The 15,270-nt window shown below is 41.0% G+C and overlaps 1 protein-coding gene across 1 annotated transcript in view; it reads right to left on the bottom strand.

The window, feature by feature from the left end:
* Slc25a21 (solute carrier family 25 member 21) overlaps positions 1 to 14,062 on the bottom strand; it is a 496,301-nt gene extending 482,239 nt beyond the window's left edge. Inside the window, exon 1 of the mRNA XM_040743058.1 lies at positions 13,756 to 14,062. Coding sequence (XP_040598992.1) covers positions 13,756 to 13,825 — 70 coding nt within the window. The 5' untranslated portion in view covers positions 13,826 to 14,062. The remainder of the gene's footprint in view (positions 1 to 13,755) is intronic.
* Positions 14,063 to 15,270: the final 1,208 nt, after the last annotated feature.

Here is a 15,270-nt window from a genome sequence, read left to right as displayed (position 1 = left end):
ACTAGATTCAAGCAATACATATCCACTAACGCAGACCTACAGAAAGTTTTCAAAAGAAAACTCCAACCCAAGGAAGTTAACTACAACCAGAAAAACATAGGCATTAGAGAATCCCTCTCTACCAACAGCCAAAAGAACAAAGGGGCGAAATTCCACACATAATTCCACCAACAACAACCATTGCAAAGCAAAGAAGAATGAGCAATCAATGGTCATTAATATCCCTCAATATTAATGGCCTTAACTCACCCATAAAAAGACACAGGCTAGCAGAATAGATTCGAAGACAGAACCCATCCTTCTCCTGAATACAAGAAATACACCTCACCCTCAAAGACAGACATTACCTCAGAGTTAAAGGTTGGGAAAATTTTTTCCAATCAAATGGACCCAAGAAACAAGCAGGGGTAGCAATCCTAATATCTAACAACTTAGACTTTTAAATAAAATCAATCAAAAGAGATAAAGGAGGTCATTATATACTCATCACAGGCTAAATCCACCAAGATGAAGTGTCTATCCTGAACATATATACCCCAAATACAAAGGCATCCACATTCGTAAAAGAAATATTACTAAAACTTAAATCACATATAAAGCCCCACACACTTATAGTGGGAGACTTCAACACACCACTCTCACCACTAGACAGGAATAACAGACAGAAACTCAACAAAGAAGCAAAGGGTCTAATAGAAGTAATGACCCAACTGGGATTAACAGACACCTATAGAACATTTCATCCACATAAAAAAGAATATACCTACTTCTTACCACCACATGGAACCTTCTCAAAAAACGACCACATAGTTGGCAACATATCCAACCTCAGCAGCATCAAAAAAATTGGAATAACTCCATGCATCTTATCAGACCACCATGCTTTAAAATTAGAATTCAACAACAACACAAATTGCAGAAAACCTACAAACTCATGGAAATTGAATAATGCACAACTGCACCATTCCTGGGTCAAAGAAGAAATAAAAAAAGAAATCAAAGACTTCCTAGAATTCAATGAGAATGAAGACACAAGATACCCAAACCTATGGGACACTTTGAAAGCAGTGCTACGGGGGAAGTTCATAGCACTAAGTGCCCACATGAAGAAACTAGAGAATAGTTATACTAGAGAATTAACAGCGCAGTTGAAAGCTCTAGAACACAAAGAAGCAAACTACCCCAGGAGGAGTAGATGCAAGGAAATAATCAAATTGAGGGCTGAAATCAATGAAGTAGAAACTAGGAAAACAATACAAAGAATCAATGCAACGAAGAGTTGGTTCTTTGAGAAAATCAACAAGATAGACAAACCTTTGTCCAAATTTACCAAACAGCAGAGAGTGAACATGCAAATTAACAAAATCAGAAATGAAAAGGGGGACATAACAACGGCCTCTGAGGAAATTCAGAGAATCATCAGGTCATACTTTGAAAACCTGTACTCCACAAAATTCGAAAATTTAAAGGAAATGGATGACTTCTTGAATAACTATCCCTTGCCAAAATTAAATCAAGAACAGATACGCAATTTAAATAGACCTGTAACCCCTATGGAAATAGAAGCAGTCATTAAAAGTCTCCCAACCAAAAAAAGCCCAGGTCCAGATGGCCTCAGTGCAGAATTCTACCAGAAATTCAAAGAACAGCTTATACCAATTCTTCTCAAAGTATTCCACAAAATAGAAGCAGAAGGGTCTTTGCCAAACTCTTTCTATGAGGCTTCAATAACCTTGATCCCCAAGTCACACAAAGACACAACTAGGAAAGAGAACTTCAGACCAATATCCCTCATGAACATTGATGCAAAAATACTCAATAAAATACTGGCAAATCGGATCCAAGAACACATCAAAACAATCATTCACCACGATCAACTAGGTTTCATCCAAGGGATGCAGGGATGGTTCAACATACGAAAATCCATCAACATAATCCACCAAAAATCACATGATCATCTCACTAGATACTGAAAAAGCCTTTGACAAAAATCCAACACCCCTTCATGATAAAGGTCTTGGAGAGATCTGGGATAACAGGGACATACTTAAACATAATAAAAGCTATATACAGTAAACCAACAGCCAACATCAAACTAAATGGACAGAAACTCAACGCAATTCCTCTAAAATCAGGAACAAAACAAGGCTGTCCACTCTCTCCATACCTTTTCAACATTGTACTTGAAGTTCTAGCCATTGCCATACGACAAGAAAACGGGATCAAGGGGATACAAATTGGGAAGGAAGAGGTCAAACTTAAACTGTTTGCAGATGATAAGATAGTTTACATCAATGACCCAAAGAACTCTACCAGGGAACTCTTACAGCCAATTAACACCTTCAGCAAAGTGGCAGGCTACAAGATCAACTCAAGAAAATCAGTATCCCTACTATATACAGATGATAAGAGGGCTGAGAAAGAAATCAGAGAAACATCACCCTTTACAATTGCTACAAACAACATAAAATATCTTGGGGTAACGGTAACCAAACAAGTGAAAGACCTGTATCGCAATAACTTTGAATCTTTAAAGAAAGAAATTAAAGAAGCCCTCAAAAAATGGAAAGATCTCCCATGCTCTTGGAAAGGTAGGATCAATGTAGTAAAAATGGCAATCCTGCCAAAAGCAATCTACAGATTCAATGCAATCCCCATTAAAATCCCAGCACAAATCTTCACAGACCTTGAAAGAACAATAATCAATTTTGTATTGAAAAACAAAAGACCCAGGATAGCCAAAACAACCCTGTTCAACAAGGCAACGTCCAGAGGCATCACCATCCCTGACTTCAAGCTCTATTATAGAGCTATAGTCTTGAAAACAGCTTGGTATTGGCACAAAAATAGACAGGTAGACCAATGGAATCAAATTGAAAACCCTGATATTAACCCACACATGTATGAACATCTGATCTTTGACAAAGAAGCTAAAAATATACAATGGAATAAAGAAAGCATCTTCAACAAATGGTGCTGGCAGAACTGGAGGCTGGGATGTAGAAGAATGCGGATTGATCCATGTTTATCGCCATGCACAAAACTTAAGTCCAAATGGATCAAAGACCTCAACAAAAATCCAGACACACTGAACCTCTTAGAAGAGAAAGTGGGTGGTACCCTTGAAGGAATTGGTACAGGAGACAGCTTCTTGAACATACCACCAGTAGCACAGACAGTGAGATCAACAATTAATAAATGGGACCTACTGAAACTGAGAAGCTTCTATAAGGCAAAGGACACAGCAAGACAAAAAGACAGCCCACAGAATGGGAAAAACCATTCACTAACCCCACATATGACAGAGGGTTGATCTCCAAAATTTACGAATAACTCAAGAAGCAAGTCTCCAAAACACCAAAGGATCCAATTAAAAAGTGGGCTGCAGAACTAAATAGAGAATTTTCAATAGAGGAGTCTAAAATGTCTGAGAGGCACTTGAGAAAGTGCTCAACATCCTTAGCCATCCGGGAAATGCAAATCAAAACAACTCTGAGATACCATCTCAGTCCTGACAGAATGGCTAAAATCAAAAACACCAACAACAATTTATACAGGAGAGGATGTGGTAAAAGGCGAACACTCCTCCATTGCTGTTGGGAGTGCCAACTTGTTAAGTCACTTTAGAAATCAGTATGGAGATTCCTCAGAAAAATGGGAATAAACCCCGCAACTCCACTCTTAGGCTTATATCCAAAAGATGCCCATTCATACAACAAGGATGTCTGTTCCAATATGTTCATAGCAGCATTATTTGTAATAGCCAGAACTTGGAAGCAACCTAGATGCCTCTCAACCAAAGAGAGGATAGAGAAAATGTGGTACATTTACATAATGGAGTACTATTCAGCAGAAAAAAAAACTATGGAATCCTGAGATTTGCAGGCAAATGGATGACACTAGAAGAAACCATCCTGAGTGAGGTAACGCAGTCACAAAAAGAGAAACATGGCATGTACTCTCTCATATATGGATTTTAGACGTAGATCTGGGGAGTGCCAGCCTACAATCCCATGGCCAGAGAGTCTGGGAAACAGAAACTTCATTCAGAGGCTGATGGAAGAAGAGGCAGACTCCCACGGCTAAGCACTGAGCTGAACTCAAGAAAGCCAGTAACAGAGAGGGAGGACTGATGACCAAAGGGATTAAGACTGGGCTGTTTTAAACCCAGAAACAGCTGACCTGACAAGGGTTAACTCTTGAATCCCAGGCTGATGCCTGGGAATCCAGCATGGGACTGATCAAGACCCCCTGAATGGGGGTGTCAGTGAGGAGGCCTAGGTACTCTATTGAGCCTTGGGCAGTAGATCAGTATTCATCCCGAGTATACACATGGACTTTGGACTCCCATCCAACCATATGAGATGCACTTTCACCCTGAACTCTTGGGTGAGGGTCTAGGCCCTGCCCAGGATGAAATGATAGACTATGGACACCCCCATGGAGGGCCTCACCCTCCTTGGGGAAATGAGGGTATAATGGGGGGGATTGAGGGGAGGGCACGGGAGGAGGGGAGGGATAGGGAGAGGGACCTGGAGCTGACTTGTGAAGCAACCTTGTTTCTAATCTAAATTTAAACATAAAAATATATAATAAAAAAAAAAGAAGACAAGATGGGGACTGGAGAGATGGCTCAGTATTTAAGAACACTGGCTGCTATTCCAGAGGTCCTGAATTCAATTCCAAGTGACCACATGGTGGCTCACGACCATCTTTAATGAGATCTAGTGTCCCCTTCTGGCCTACAGGCAGACATGCAATCTGGGAAGAGTCACAGGGAAGAGAAATGGCAGGGTGTCAAAATACATTGTATGCATGCATGAAATTCTCAAAGAACTAATATTATACTTTTAAAAAATAAAAGAAATGTCTCTCTTCAGGGAACAAAGAAGTTTCAGAGACAGACCTGGGAGTCACTGTAAATAGTTACAAGTCAGTCGGAGGACAGATGGCCTTTGTGGGAAGGATAACAGACAAGTCTGTGGGTAGCCAGCAAAGGAGACAGTGAAGGACTCAAAAGCTGGTTGTAAGAGCAAAAACTGATTCTCTGGAGACAGAACCCCAGAACTGCTGCAAACTCAAGGCCAGCCTGTTACATAGTGAGAAGTCAGATGGTCCCAGCCACAGATTGAAAGACCCTATCAAAATAAATGAATGAACAAACAGGAAGAAGGCCATAAATAAGCCACAAGAACAACCTTAAGAAGAAAAACTATAAAGTATGTGAAATTCTATCAGTATGAGAAACAGTTGAGAATGAAAAATGGCAGGTAATTTTTTCAGCAAAATATAGCAAACTAGAATGTAATAAAAAATTTAAAGATACTTGACAATGATTTGTAACATCTTCTTTCAGTTTGGAGTCCTGAAATATTAAGTTGCTATCATGATCCTGTCACCAAGATGTGACAGAGATTTTAATTTTAGACCCCAAGATACTTTTTACAGTAACAAGTACTATAGCAGGCATCAACCTTTTTTTCCCTCAATATATGTTTTTATTTAAATTAGAAATATTCATGCTTCACATGTCAATCCCAGCTCCCTCTCCCACCCGTCCTCCCTTGTCCCTCCACCAGCCCTTCCACAGACCCCCACCCAGTCCCCACATCATTCCCCAGGGAGGATGAGGCCCTCCTTGGAGGGATCTCCAGAGTCTGTCATTTCATCCAGGGCAGGACCAAGGCCCTCCCCCATGTGTCCAGGCTGAGAGAGCATCCCTCCATGTGGAATGAGCTCCCAAAGTTCATTCGTTCACCATGGTAAACACTGATCTACTACCCAAAGTCCCAGAGATTTCTGAGGGGCCTCCTCACTGACACTACATTCATGGAGTCTGAGGCTTCAATCTTAAACCTGATCAGAACCTGTGACTATTTGTCTCTCGGAAGAGGAACTAAGAATACATGATTTTCTGTTCATTAGCTTCTGTTATTTATTCCCTAACGTATGTCACAAAAATTTCCAGACTCTACTGTGTTACCTCTGAAACAGAATTTTTAATACTCCAAGTTACTGTAACCACATTGGTGGAAGGACAAGGAAGGGCTGATTTAGTAGCCTGTTTCTAAAACATTGGGAAAGTTGTTTGATGACAGCTGGATAATGTACCCACATTGTGACAGCAGCAAAACTTTTAAAACTTCATTCACAAGAATAAAACAAGAATTTGTTTTGAGATGTAGTTATGCGATTTCTGTGTTTTTCTTTAATTCATATTCTTGAAGATGAGATTTTTCTCAAAGAGATTTAATTAACACACACCCTTTAAAGGTATTTTATAATTAATTTGAGCACTAGAGTTGCTTCCTCCTCTGTGGTTAAAATAAAGAGGAATTTTTTTCCTCCCTAATTATCCAAATAATAGGTTCCAGTCTCCCTTTGATATGCCACAAGGGCTCACCTGTTTCACTGCAACCTGCTATTTATTATCAAACAATTACAGTTCCTCAAATCCTGAATTTCCAAAGGTGTCATTTATCCAAATCACATGTGAGCCCCCTTGCACTCATTCTGAGAAAGAAATTTCCTTGATCAAAAATTTAACCTTGATTACCCCCCGGTGTATTGGTCCTTTTATTACCTACTACAAATTAAAATCCAGAAGACTTCTAGTGTATGTACCATTAATGCATCACTTTTAACTATATTCAAACCATTCTGACAAGGTGAAAAAGGAGAAAATATTATGAAAACAAAGCATTTAAGGTATGGAAGATCCAGAATTTTTAATGATTTGAAATTATTTTATATCTTTTAACGTTTTGGCTGAAAGTCTTGTATGCTCTTCCTTTTAAAATAAGAAATTATTTCATATGACCTTGGAATAAATCTCTTAGACACCTGTCCACGAATCCCAAGTTTTCCTTCCCCAGAAGGGTCTGACACTTCACTCTTCACTTGATAGAAGTAGTTAATGATGTTACAATTCTCAAAGTACTTGAACTATGCTTAACACAAAATTCCTCCAGAATAATTTGATCAAATAGTTTATTTCAATCAACGCAATGGTTTCTAGGAAGTTGCACCAAGAAGAATACAGAAATTGATAAAGACATGGGGGGTACACCTACGCATCACAAAGAACCAGGACGAGGCTGGGGATAGGTAGGAGTGGACAAAACTGTTGGAGACTTGGTGTTGTGCCAGCACAGTGATCATGTACAAGGGGAATAGGCTCTAGGGTGGCGTTATGGGTAGGGCTGGAAGACTTGAAAAGAGTAAGTTACTGAGAGACTGTAGAAGGGCCCTACGTTAGCCAATGTGAAAGGGATTCAGTGTGTACATAGTCTAGTGGCAAACTTACAAATAAACCTGACAGGCCCTAGTAATAGAAAGATGTCCCAGGAAACCAGAACAACTTCATTAGAGCCTTCAGGAGATCCTAACTTAGGGTGCAAAAGCTTCATGAGAGTTTGGAGTAAAGAAGCATCTGAGTGGACCTGGAAGGATCATGCACAAAAAGAACCACCCATGGGCTTTCAGAACTCATAGAAGGGCATAAACTAGTCAGTAAGAAAAAAGGTGGCACAGCTGGAGAGACGGCTCAGCATTTTAAAAAGCATGCTGCTCTTGCAAAGGACCTGATGGGCCCAAGCTCCAGAATCCACGGTGGGCAAACCCAGGCCTCTGGCCTTGGAGGGTACTGGCATTCATGCATTCACGTACACATACATCACACAGAGCACACAAGTACACATATCTGGAAACCATAATAAAATAGGTCTTTATTTCGAATAGGAAGAGGAGGGATGTCTGAAGTGAATCAGTGGTCCTAGCTAGATCCAAGCAAGCACTGTCCTAGAATCTGGTGATATGAAAATGAGGTTTTGACGCTAAGAATTCCAGTGTGCAGAATGTGATGGTTGTTGTTGTCATGCTTGTGGGTAGGCACTGGTAGCTTTGTAAGGAACAGGGAAAGAATAAGGAGGAAGAGGAGGAGAAGAAGGAGGAGAAGGAGGAAGAGGAGGAGAAGAAATGAAACAGTGCTTCAGGATACTCAAATGTTGAATATGGGCTATTTGCTCCTTTGTCCAGAGCCCCTTTTCTGTCCAAAACCTGCCCAGCTGCATGTGGAGACCCTAGATAGATTGGCATTAAAATAACTAGATTTTATTTTGGATAAAACTGAAGCTTGCTCCCTCTAGATAAGCATAATATTATTTAATGAACACATTTAAAGAACTGTATTTTTAAATAGAAGAGTTTTTAAGAAATGTAAACTACTAGGAGATAGAGTACACATGATCAATCACTCTCGCTTCTGAAAAATGTCTAGCAATGAAAATAACATCATCTGAGTCATTCCTTTACCCCTAACTTCCTGTAAAAAATGGTTGTATGTTTGCATAACCAAGACGTGTTACTTATTCTCTGTGTCCTTCTTCTGGGAACAGGAATTATGATGTTGTCTGCCTTGTGGAGCTGAGAAAATGGACAGTATTAATTCCTGTGATGCTTCGAACTCACTGGCATTGAACACTCGGTGGGTATTAGCGTAGAATTGACTACATACAACGTTCTATAGGCCTGTGCTGGGTAATGAGATAGGCTAATGTCATCAGAGAGGAGGGAACCCCAACTGAGAAAAGGCATCCTTAAGATTGAACTGTAGGCAAGCCTGTAGGTTATTTTCTTAATTAGTGATTGACAGGAGAGGGCCCAGCCCATTGTAATTGGTGCCATCCCTGGGTTGTTGGTTCTCAATTCTATACGAAGGTAGGCTGAGCAAGGCATGGAGAGCAATTCAGTAAGCAGCATTCTTCCATGGCCTCTGCACCAGCTAGCTCTTGCCTCCAGGTTCCCGCCCTGTTTGAGTTCCTGTCCTGACTTCCTTCAGTGATGTAGAAGTGTAAGCTAAATAAAATCTTTTCTCCCCAACTTGCTTGTGGTCATGGTGTTTCACCATGGTAATAGTAACCTAAACTAAGACAAGGCAGTAGCCTAGAACTGACTGGCATTTAGCATTCAGTGGATGCTAGCTAGTTTGATATTTGCATTATTCCGTGTTAATGAGAATGCTGAAGGTGGAAGAACTTAGAGAGGAAAACACTTGCAAAATATTTATGGGAAAAAGTTCTCAGTCCAGGCTTTAGGAAATGCTTGGTCTTTCAACAGAGAAAATGACAGGTACACATGCCAGGCATTGGAAATAAAGGTACGGGCAGCTTGTTTAACAGAAATAAAATGAGGTGTGTATAAGAAAGATGGAAAGTATGTGTGAAAGCCAGCACGAGGTCACACAAGGGCTACAGAACTCATTCTCTTCCCGCCTCCCTGCCCACTCTCATCTACAGTGAAAGCCAAAAACATTTTCTTCCTCCCACTCTATGGAGTACTTCTGTTCAAAGATCTGACATGGTGCTTTAAAAGCCAATAGCCTAAAGCCTATCTAAATGTAGAGTCTGGTGTAGTCATACTTGGGAAAAGCCTGAAGTCTAACAATTTAAACTAACTTCCAGATACCACTATATTTTTTATTTGCTTTTTAGATTGAGTCTCACTGTATAGACCACGCTAGCCTGTAACTCAGTGGAGAGTGGCCTCTGCTCCCAAGTGTTGGGATTAAAGGTGAATGTCACCACACCAAGCTGACATCATATTTCTTGTTGTTTGTCCACAGGCAACACTTTGAGTAACAAGGATAATTTCATACCCTCCTCTCTCTTTATCCATTCTGCAATGTTGGGCCTTGAGTTGTCATCACTGACTTCTAGGACTCACACACCAAAACACTCTGCTATTATTTGAAGTTGAAAACAGATTTAAAGAACAGTTTGAATGAAAGCAACACAATGGTAGGAAAGTCACAAAGTAAAATGAACTAATTGATAAAGATGTGAAGGCCGAGCATGCCTCCAGGGCACCATGGGTAGGCTGCCCACTAGAGGAGAAAATCACTAGCTGGAAGGTCAAAAAAGTGTATCAGTGTCCTCTGGCAGGGGGACTAGGATTGTGGTGCATGGAGGGAAGCAAGTCTAGAGGTCTTCTAAGAAAGAGTTAGGTTTGGAGAGCTACAAATAAGATCCTACGATGTAGAAGGACGGCAGTATGGTGGGTACCACAACACAGAATTCTGGGTGGACACAATTTAGAAGTTCCCTGTATGAGAACATCTGGCAGGCTCTGGCAGCCCAGAGGTTCTGAGGTTTAGATAGAAAAGTCTATGACAGGTTAAAGAGACTGATCATGTGTGTAGGACAGAAAGCCTGAGAGCACAGATTATTCCATACAAACTTATTCCATACAAACGGGCTGGAACCACAGTTCAGGTCTAAGTGACCACGTAGGGCAGCTTAAAGTTACCTGTAACCCCAGATCAGGAGAATCAAACATCTTTTGGCTTCTGTAGGCACACACACATTTGTGCACATATGCACACACATACATACACACACAAAGAAATATATAACTTTTTAAAACTCCAGTGCATATTGACTTGCTTGAGCACAACTTTTACCACATAAGACAAAGTTACTACTGGTGACAACATCTTGATAAATACTACAAGATCTAGCTATAACTATAAGCCCAAAACTAGCCTTTAGATGCATGCTAAGAAACTGCTACCCATCAATACGTTTAGTCTTTAAAATAGAAATATTACAAGTCATTAAGTAATAAAAGAGAGATATATTATAAAATATACATATCATCCTTTTCATGCTGTATCTAGCTTTTCTAACTTTCCTCTGAAATTCCCCAAGCCACACGTACCACCATCCAATGGGGATAGGTGACAGTTAATTGATAGAAGTGGGTTCCTATCAACAGTGGGTAATTCTGAATCTATCCCTGTTTTGAACTAAAAATAGTCCCCCACCCCTGCTCCAGGAAAAGCATTCAAGAGCGTGAATACTTGGAAGATGTTGAACACAGAAGTCGGACGCGTGGAATGAAAAACTCAAAACACCAGTTAACTGTGAGAAACAAAATTTCTCCAGGCCTCCCGGAAGTATGTGTTAGGTTGGCACCTAACAACTCCACAGCCTTGTTCATCTCCACACAAAGCAGGTGGCATGGCACACCAGTCTGCTTGGCAGAATGCTGAGATTTCTCCTTGTCAAAAGGAAGATAAGGGCTAGAGAAATAATTCAGTGGTGAAGATCTTCCAGAGGACCAGAATTCCATTCCCACTTGGTGGCTCACAACCACCTGTAACTCAAGTTCCAGAAGATCTATCACCCCTTGAGGCTTCCTTGGGGACTAGACACACACATGGTGCCCAGATGTGCTTGAAGGCAAGATACACACATGCTTAAGGGGAGTGGAGGAGATATGCTTCCCACCTGGTGAGCTGCTGAAAGGTGGTTTTCTCCCTCTCTGGTAGAAGGATGCTCGGCACAGCTTCTTATCCATCATCTCAGTTTTAGTTAAGCACAAGACTTTCCATCTTGCTCCTATTTCAATTGTAGCAAAAGTCTATAAAATATTTTGACTGTTGTTTAGAAGGAAACCACCAACAGCCGAGGTCCGACACACATAGTCTATCACGTGACCCCCTTTATTGAGTCTTATCTGGAACACTAACTACATCGGGGACTAACACCATAATGATTTGCCTTTGTTGTCTGTTTGACTAGCAAACTGTTTGAATCCATTTGGGCTTACCTACTTTTTACAAATAGCTACGTTGGGAAGCATAGCAAACCATAGTAACACTCAGTCGGGATACGGTGGTACTAGTATTAGACACTGTCCTCCTATCTTGAGGATTCTGGACCAGCTGGTATAGATGAGATGAAGAAATGTCACATCCTGCATTCTCCTAAGTGTTCCAGTTTCTCCAAGCAATGACACTAGAACTTGAATGCCATCAGACACTTGTATCTTCCCAATAAATTTCTCCAGTTTCTTTACTTTTTTTCTTAAGAGAGCATTCTTTTAGAATATATTTTGTAACCAGAAGATCATTATAATAATCAGAAAGAGACAGATGTCAGTATCAGAGATTCAAATACACCTTATTTTTTATAAAACTTCTGCCTTTCTTGTAGATGCTTTTTTATTTGTGGCCCTTGCTCAAGTACATGTAATAGGATCAGCCTGCATCATTACAGTTTCAATAAATAAATAGCATTTAACATGATTTTAAAGGTCAAGTAGAAGAAAATATGACTTTCAGAATGATAAAAGTATTAGTTATCCTTCTTACTTATCAAGAATGCCACAATATAAACTATATGAATTAACCAACTTATTTTAAATTTACCATATAAATGACATGTATTCATATTAACAGATTGATTCCCATTTACATCAATAGAGATATATGACAGCATCAATACATCTCTGCCAAATGCTTATCCAAACTGATTCAGCATAAATAGGGTTAGAGTCTGATCTACTTTTTAAAATTGAGTTTAACTGTGCTTGATACATACTGTGATTACACAAGCCAACAGCGGTGACTGCAAGTCACTGGGCATAGATTAGGGTACTAGCCAACTTCACTCTCCTTCTGGTCTAGCTCAGTGTTCTTAGCTCAGGACCACAGAGTTGGAATCAAGCATATAATATACATATATACATATGAAACAAATGCTCCATTTTCATGATTATAGCAGCTTAAGAAAGTATGCAGATTCTGAGTGACCTATCTAGATGCTTATGGTACCCCTGAGATGCAGCCTCTTCATGACATATAACTAGTCATAATTTGAAGAAACCCATTATTAAAAAGTTCAAATTCGCTTGAAAATAAATGTTACTAGTCAAAGTATGTATTGGATATCTTCTAGTCAATCCTAATATTATTTACCATTCATACCACAATAAAATTTATTAAAAGAATAACTACACTTGGGACTGGAGAAATGGCTCAGAAGAGCACTGACTGCTCTTCCAGAGGTCCTGAGTTCAATTCCTAGCAACGACCTGGTGGCTCACAACCACCTGTAATGAGATCTGGTGCCCTCTTCTGGCCTGCAGGCAAACATACAGGCAGAACACTGTATACATAATAAATAAATCAATCTTAAAAAAAAGAATAACTACACTTATAAAATTGTTATGGCCTACATTAACTACGGTAATTAAATTATATATTATAATTAAAATGCATCATGGCACATGAGACCAAATTTTCAACCAACTTATTTTAAAACATCTTCAAAATGTGTGCACATAACTTCATGATGAACAAATTCCTCCAGCTGTGTAATTATTCCCAAGACAGGTTTTAACAGATCTTTTTGTAAAGCCTCTCCTCCCCCCAACCCTCTCATAACACTCCACAAATTAATGTGAGTCAAAGGTGTTTATCTATGTTAGCGTGTGGGTTTAATTTTCGTATACCTATTCATGGCAAGCATAGATCCCCAAGAAGCACAGTAGAAGGTAAGAATCCCTGTGACGAGCGGCAAGATTTATGTTAAGATCCTCTCTAGCTTGGAGCAGGGAAGGAAATTGCTAAGAAACTTTAGACTCAACTGGACCCGTTTCAAGTAAAACAGCTGACAACGGGAAGGAAAAAAAAAGGAGGGGGAGTGCTAAGCTTCCTCAGAGTCCCATTAAGTTTCAGGGACTGGCGACAGAGAAAAGAAGGAACCCGAGAGCAGATCGCCTCGTGGGGACTGCGCCCCCCGCAAAGAGGACTGGGCAGCCACTAGCGGCTGCTCGTCTCCTCTGTTCTTGGCTACCTGAGTGGAAGGTTTAGGGGACGCACACAAAACTTCGTCGGAAGGCCAGTCTTAGGGACGTTGTACAGGGGTGCGGTGGGGGAGCCACCAGAGCGCGGGGACCCTGCCGCCTTACCTGCAGACCCTCCGGCCACGACCTGCCGGCAAGTCTCGCGCAGTAAACTGACGTTGGAGGCCGACGACATCTTCGCGGCTGGAGGACAGGGTGGCCCAGCTGCCACGGAAGGCCGTTGCTGATGGAGACCGGGCCCTGTCGGTCCTAGGGCTGGACTCTTGGCTGTGCCGCCTCGGTCCAGCTAGAGGGCGGTTTGGGCACAGGCTCTTCGCGAGGTCGCCGGAGGGGGTCTGAACCTGCCCACCGCTGCCAGAGGCTGCCCTTTCAGGGGCGCTGGGGGGGTCGCTTGGAAACGGCGGGGAGGTGAGTGGGTACAGTTGGCCAAGTGCAGGAGCCCAGGCTTGAGCTCCTAGATAGGGGCTCACCAAGTTGCCTATCAAGACCTCTGCAGAGTATGTGTAGCTGGACGGGCTGGCCGAGATAACAAAGGTGAAGCTGCAGCAGCTGGGCGACCCTTGCCCTCCTGGCAGGCTACAGGCTGTACACAGTTCCAAAGAAGGGATAGTGAATAAATTCCTCCAAGTTAGTTATCCAGAAATTGAAGGCCACAGCAACTAAGTCAGCAAAGTCTCACTTAAGAAGTGCTATCATAGCCCCGTGGGTGGTGGCGCACACCTTTAATCCCAGCACTAGGGAGGCAGAGGCAGATGGATCTCTGTGAATTCGAGACCAGTCTGGTCTACAAGAGCTAGTTCCAGGACAGCCAGAGCTGTTACAAAGAGAAACCCTGTCTCCAAAAACTAACAACAAAAAGTGCTATCGTAGTAAATTTGCCAAGGAAGTGGTTTTGAAAATTTATCTCATGCCTAAATTGAGTTTTACTTACTGACAGTCATAAAGAAAGGCCTTGTTATTCAAGTGTTCTATAGCCAGTTCACGAATTCACCACGCCTACACAAGAAGTACAATATGGCAGTTTCTCAGAAAGCTGGGTTCTTTGGGATTAGGGCCAGGAGACCTGTGTCTTAAGTAGTTCTCTGTAGTTACAAACATTAAGGCAGACCTGAAAAAGGGACATTAATAACCTAGTTATTTCTTTTTACAAAATGGGTAATTACTCATACTAGCCCTTTGGAATAACTGGCAAAGCAAAACTACCAGTTTATAATACCTTTCAGTAAACCACGAGTTGCCAACTGCAGAATTACGATATTTTAGAATACTAAGCTTACCACACCCGGGACAGGCAGGAGATGATAAGAACTGGGAGACTGGAAACCCTGTTGTTACTATTCTAAAAGGTAGGGTTTAATACTAAATATATGTATTTGTGTCCTATAAATTGCCATTGTTCACTATCAAAAACTTGGGCATGTGCAATTTAATATAATAATACAATGTCAAGTCAAATATACAAAGCATTTCTTTAGAGGTTATCTTTATTTCTTTGAGCCATTAAATGTTGATAGTGAGGCTGGGGGGATGGTGAGCAACCTGCCTGAGTACATTTTGAAGGCAGGAGCCATGCTGTATTGTTAAAAATAAGTTTCTTCTTAGTGAAAGAGCTGAGTTGCT

Source organism: Mesocricetus auratus, unplaced genomic scaffold (assembly GCF_017639785.1).
Source record: "Mesocricetus auratus isolate SY011 unplaced genomic scaffold, BCM_Maur_2.0 Super-Scaffold_15014, whole genome shotgun sequence".
Taxonomy (NCBI): Eukaryota; Metazoa; Chordata; class Mammalia; order Rodentia; family Cricetidae; genus Mesocricetus; species Mesocricetus auratus.
This window is presented reverse-complemented; position numbering and strand designations above follow the sequence as displayed.